We start from the raw sequence: 6,729 nt of genomic DNA, 5'->3' as shown, positions 1-6,729 counted from the left end.
GGTGCTAATCTAGCGTTTGCCTGAGGCTATCCGGCAAATGGCTCTGCACAGGTCTTGGGTGGGGCGGGTCCCCAGGGATCCACAGGGCGGTGGAGCGAGCAGTTATGGCTGCTCTCACATCCGTCCCTAGGGGCTCTGCCTCACCGAGTCCCAGCAACCGCTGTAAACCTTGGAGAGAAAGCTGCCTTCGAGTTCCGACTGAAGCCAGACAGTCCCGCTTCTCCCGTTTGAGTCTGGGCCCCTAGAGACTCGCCCGGATCTGGAGCTCAGAGTCTGAAACTCCCTCCCGATTGAAAACAACAACCGCGCCCTCCGCCGCTAGCCCGCTCCGCGGGCACTCCGCACCTGTGTATTTCACGTCAGCACTGCGCCTCCTCTGAGTCTAGGTATTGATATTCTCTTTCCTCCTAGTTGTAGAATTTCCACTCAGCCAGCCTCCTTGTGGTTCTGGATGATGTCCGTTCCGTCTTTTAGGTGTAATTTGAATTGGTTGTTCAAGGCAGCAATCTCTGGCATTAACCTATGCCGCCATCTTGGTTTTCCAGGATGATTATTCTTGTTATTCCCATTTTACAGAATAGGAAATTTAGAAAAGTAACTTCTTGCCCACAGTTTACACCAAATATAGCATGCCTGAACTCCAAAACTCACTAACTACTAAATACACCATATTGGAAAAATAGGTAAGAGAATACCAAAAAAGCTGGTTCATGCCAGACAAACTTCAAGTACATTTTTAAATCACAGCAAGGTTCTACTTCTAACTTAACTACTCACTTTGAATCCATGAATATATTAGCCTCTCAGAGCTTTAGTTTACATTTGTAAAATGAAGATAATACCACCTACATTATAGAATAAATGAAAAACATGGAAACACCTTATACAGCATCTGGCACAGAGAGGTGGCTCAATGTTGTTATTATGTGCATAGGCTGAATGTCTAACAATATTTAAAGTTATTTTGCTTTACTAGATTCAACTTTACAAAAATTCATTCTGATTTCAAATAGCAAAATCTTGATGATTCGTTTAACCTTATTAGTAGAACTTAGTAAGCATGTAGATAGTTCCTAATATTACATAGTTTCAATTTTATAAAACTGAAAAATAAAGGCCTGGATTTAATACATACTGTCTACAAATCCTTTGTAGGAACTTCTCATTTCCCTGCTATTTGCAGCCATCTTCAGGTATCAGAAATATCACCTGATTAGCCAAGACTCCAAATTGTTAAATTGGAGATGGTTCAGGATCCAATTACTTCATAAATTTCTAAGACGGCTACTAAATCAGATAACACACCATACCAAAGTTTTCTATCCAAATTGTATGTATGTACTCATGGCAGCTATCCTTCCTTCTTAATGCCAATTACACTTGCCCACCTTCCCAACCAAATAGTAAGCAGAGTGCAAAGACCACATCTAATATGTTAATCTCTCAACACCAAGTACAGTACCTGCCATTCAAATATGTATGTGTAAAATTCATGAATGAGCTTCCTTACTCTTTCACCTCTTCCAAGTCTCTGGATTCTAAAATTACCTCAGACGTGGATATGAAGAAAACATTTTTTTTTAAAAAAAGAAAATACCTCTAGGAGGTTCTGAAGGGCATTCCCATTTATTAAAAAGGACTTCCAAAATCCAAATTTACCTCCAAGTGATAGAACATAAAAAACAGAACCTGCTAAAACAAACATTTAAAAATATATATTCAGTACAGAAGGGTTTCTTTGGGGTGTCATGTTGCCAAACCTTTCCTAGAAACATCCCAGCAACATTACCACTTCCTGCCATCCCAAACAGCCCTTGATTGTGCCTTTCACGGGTTTCCCTTTTCCTCCCCCCCTCAGATCCCAACAGCTGCCACAACAGCATTTTGAAACTGCTTTAAAAATTAGGTTATTTATAAATCAAAACAACTTTCAGCTTGGGGAGTTGCCCATATAAATCTTTAGTCACAAAAATATCTACATCCTATCTAATCTGTATGAAATTCACCTTAAGGTTCTTACCAAAATATTTTAAGTTAAGGGTATGAGTCCAAAAATATTACTTGGGTCCAAAGAGTAATATTCCTGGAAACTTGTTCATTTTTAACTTTCAAATTCTCCCTTATTTCTAATCACATACGTGGTCTGTGAGAAATTTCTATTTCTACACAGGGTTTCATTCTCTGTTTTGCATCAGCTTGGTCATCAGTTTTCAGGCCAAGTTGCATAGCTCAGTCAGTGTTCAGGAAGCTGGGTTTTTGAGTGGGTGAGTGTGAGAGAGCATTAAAGTAGAATTCTTAGAGTCATCTCCCTACCACTGGGACTTCCCTAGCTACTTCTTAGTTTTAGAATTAAGTTATTTCTGTATTTAAATTATTGTTGAAAAGATTATGTAACTTTTAAATAAGAAGTATGACAGAAAAAGATCCTAGAGACAATTTATTAATATCACAACAGAAAGATGGCTGACAATGCCAACAGTTTGCCAAGAATAAAGGGAAAGGATAAAACCCCACAAGAAACCTCACCTATATTCCAATTTCACCATTTAACAATGAAAAAAGCTCCACTGCTTTCTACTCTGCTCTATTTTTCTGATTTTTATATCATCTTTTAACATTTCTGTATTATAGCAATCAATGCTGGTAAGATGTACTAAATAAAATCAACTTCCTACTGTGTAGATAAATAAACCATTTCTAGCCTGGGATGACTAATCTAGAAGACAGCCAAAAAAATAGGTGAAATTATTTCTGCCATCACAAAGCAAAAATAGAAGAGGAATTTGGTCTCAGAATTTTCATCTAGGCCTTGGTTTCCAAAATCATTCTGACAGTTTTAGTGTTTGAGTTAAAGAAAAATGTATTCCATAACTGTTAATACATTATCTGAGTATTCAAATGGAAAGGGTTTTGTCGATTATGAATGAACAAAGTGATTAGGGTAATTATAAAACAGCAAAATGAAGCACACACATATAAAAAATATACTATGACTCACTAAGCAAGGAAGATGGTTAACAGTAACTTCACACTGAGGTGGAAGCTAATATGATGTGACAGTCATTTGTGAAATAACACACAGTTATTCATACTTAACAACACTAGATAAAACATCCTGGAGAAGTTCGATTTTATATGCCACCAATTATATCACCTAAAGAGAGTAAAATGAGGCTGCCAAAGAAAAAAATGTGAGAATTTTAAAAAATTTATTTTTATTTGAAAACAAACTACTGGTTTGAAATTGGAGAAATATCAAGTTTTACAAAATTTGTTGTAATAAAATCACTTCAACTTGATCATATTTTAAATCACAAACTGCATCAAGTCTGAAATTTTTATCATAATAAAAAAATACATCTTTATTAAACTGTTTTGACAGAATAACAGTGCATTCTTAAAAAAGTCCAATTGAATTCCAAGTATGAAAATTTACCAGGTTAATTTAATATAGTGAAATCAGGCCACCCAGTGGTAAATATGATGTACTGCAGACGTGAATATTTTTCCCCCAAATCTTGACTGCTAACTAGCATCACTATAATAGACAAATTTGACTTTATTTGACCATTATTAATAGCAATAGTGAAGTAAATACTTAAGAGAGTTCTCCTAGCTATTCATAAACAAAAACAAAATGAGGGTATTTCTATTTTATTCCATTAGTGGGTATACATTTTTAAATGAGAAAAAATTATTACAAAAGGGCTCAAAATAGGATATATATTAAATTAGAAGTTACCTTACAGACCATAAGATTAAAATCCCTTATAATAACAAATAAACAACTGGGATACAGAGTTTATTTGCTTCTCCCCCTCCAAAAAAAAAAAAACATTGCTAGTTAATGACAAAACTGATTTTTACAAATCGTTTTTCATATTTCAGTATTCTTTCACCCATAACACCCATTTTGATGGAGACAACATAGTAAAATCGCTTCCTACACACACATGTACCCAACTGAAAACATCTTCCAATTCAAGAACTGGCTTTTATCTTTTCAGTTTAGTGTAATCAAATGTCATCTCAAGTGTAAACAGGCCTTTTGGCTTCTAAATGACATTTTTTAAAGTTTATACTTAAGGGTAGACTTGGCTTTAAAAACTAAAATTAATACATAAATATGTTTTAAAAATCAAATACATGTTAATAACAGATATGCCAACTTTAGTATTGCCTACAAATTGTCATTAAAACCCCCAGTGGGATCTAAAACTATTTGAAGTCACAGCAGTGAGCCTTTTCTTTTATGTATATATAGATATAGCTATTTTAAAGATCAAAAGAGGCAACATCCTTCAGCTGTTTCACACCTGAGGCAACAGCGTTTTACTTTTTTTTCAAGATCATACAGAAAAAAATGTATTACAGGATTTATGCCTATATATAGTCTTATGCAAAATTCTTATACAGCAAAGTATAATTTTCATTCAAATACTTAAATATAATTTAGAATACTAAACATTCAAGTGTGAAGACCCTACGAAAATACACCATCCAGAGATGATAATTTCTCACATCCTCTACCTGAATACTCCCATAGGGTGTGCAACTTCACTCCATTATATTTAGTTACTCCAGACTTATGACTCCTTAAATCATTCTATAATATACATTTCAATTAATTTATACAGCAAACAAGGAATAAAAGTCAACAGTACAATTAATGTTTAGATCTCAAAGTTCACAGTATTGTCAATAAAATAAAACTTATACAGGCAAATTAATCATTAAAACATTTCTTCTTCCTTAGTCTATTATTATGAAGCATACACAAATTATGAAGCAAACAGAAAACCAATTGGAGAAGGCATGGTTCTGATATTCAAGCATGCATGTCTAACCATACTAAATGCTGGTGAAAGCATTAGCCAAGGAACTATTTTGCATAAAAACATCAGTACTGATAAGTACTGCCACACATTATAGCACTTGCCACTTGCTTAATGGTTATTTTTATTTTAGTTTAAAATTGTTGTATATTCAAAAGAAAGGGCCTAATCCAGTACCTCAGTAATTATAATTACAGGAACTTTTAATATCTATGTGTTCTGAAATTTAAGAGGTTAACTGGGTCCTTGACATTCCAGGGCAGTGATTCTCACCTGGGTGATTTTGCCTCGCAATAGACATTTGGTAATGTCTGGCGATCTTTGATTTTTCAGGGCTGGAGGAAGTGGGTGTTACTGGTATCTACTGTTCTTAAGCCAGGGATGTTGCTAAACATCCTACAAAGCCCAGGTCAGCCCCTCACCACCCAAAGAATTATCTGATATATCTATAGTGCCAAGGTTGAAAACCCTGTTCTAGAAATGTAGGTTTATATATATGTGTGTATACATTTGTTCCACCTCAAAAGTTTGACCTACACTGTAGTTGCTACAAACTAATAAGCTAACAAGGGCTTAATTGTATTTTATGCTGCTTTCTGCAAAAACATCTTACATACAGCAAGTGCCTAATGAATATAGCAACAAATATTCTGTGTATCATTACCAATTTGTAACAGAAATCTGCACTGAATGAATCCCGATACTAAATTTCAACTTAATACATCACTAGTTAAGACTTTGAGGTTGTGGATTTAGAAACAAAGCCATTTGGAAATAGTGCCAAACTTCTTTTCAGTTTTATTAATATCACAATGAAAAGGCAACCTAGTTTTTTGGGGTTTGTTGGGGTTTTTTTGTCTTCCAAGTGATTACTACACACAACTTAGGAGCAGCTACTATACATAAATAAATCAGATACATAAATTCATCCTAGCAAGTTTTTGGCTTTTTAAAAAAAATGTGCCTTACCTCTGTGCAAACTTAGCTACGGTCAGAGCCAAACATGGACACTCAAAATACTAAGTGAATCAAACACCTTGTTTTTGTTTTAAGATCAAGCCACTGGTAATATTAGTGTGACATCTATCTCTATGTATGTATATTTAATAGGAAAGTATTAAACATACACACACAGAGCTGAGAACAGCAGTATGGTAATTACAGAAAACATCCTAAAGGTCCTCTCTCCACTATTCAGCAGGTTTTCCCAGCCTTTCAGGAAGCGAGGATGGCAGAGGGGTCTCCGCCCAGGTTCGCCCCTGGGTCCCTAGTTTCACTGGCAGCGATTCCGAGAAAAAAAAAGTGCCTCTGAACACCATTTCCAGGGCATCCTGGCAGAACACCGCCCCTTTTCTCGGCGTAGCGTCTTCCCCGAAGCAACTTACCTGGCAAGAAACTCTCTACACCAACAAGTGGTTGTGAGAGATTCTGGGGAGCATCCACTCGAAGGAGCAACCTGGGCATCTGTGACCCACTTTCCGGCTCTGCAACACGCTGGTCCCCCAATTCTGCCCACGTCACAGCTGTGCTCGGGGCCAGCCGGGCCCAGGCGGCTGTGGAGCCGCGGGAAGGGAAACCTCTGCCCCGGGCCGGCCCGGGAGGGGGCCTGGCGGGGAAGCAGCGGGAAAGGAGAGAGGACCTGGGGCGAGCCCGTGACGACAGACCTGGGCCAAAGAGATGTCACCCACCTGCGCGACCTCTTCGCCATCCTGCGAGTACCTCATAGGCGCGGGCTGGGCGGGGACGCAGGTCAGCCTCCTCCAGCCTCGGGCGAATGCTTCCGTGCCCCGACCCTCCCGCCGACTGCCCGGCTCCCTCTCCCAGGCCACCGAGCGCGGAACGCACGTCCCCGGCGGGGCAGGACGGAGGGGCGGAGAGACACCCCTCCCCCGGG

The 6,729-nt window shown here is 38.0% G+C and overlaps 1 protein-coding gene across 4 annotated transcripts in view; it reads right to left on the bottom strand.

Moving 5' to 3' along the window:
* The window catches only part of MYBL1 (v-myb avian myeloblastosis viral oncogene homolog-like 1), a 34,586-nt gene extending 27,863 nt beyond the window's left edge, over positions 1 to 6,723 (bottom strand). For all 4 annotated transcript variants that reach the window (XM_006756914.2, XM_006756916.2, XM_006756915.2 and 1 more), the window contains exon 1: positions 6,524 to 6,723. In XM_006756914.2, the coding sequence (XP_006756977.1) occupies positions 6,524 to 6,543 (20 nt within the window). In that variant the 5' untranslated portion in view covers positions 6,544 to 6,723. The remainder of the gene's footprint in view (positions 1 to 6,523) is intronic.
* Between the last annotated feature and the right edge of the window lie 6 nt (positions 6,724 to 6,729).

The sequence above is a fragment of the Myotis davidii genome, unplaced genomic scaffold (assembly GCF_000327345.1).
Source record: "Myotis davidii unplaced genomic scaffold, ASM32734v1 scaffold393, whole genome shotgun sequence".
Taxonomy (NCBI): Eukaryota; Metazoa; Chordata; class Mammalia; order Chiroptera; family Vespertilionidae; genus Myotis; species Myotis davidii.
This window is presented reverse-complemented; position numbering and strand designations above follow the sequence as displayed.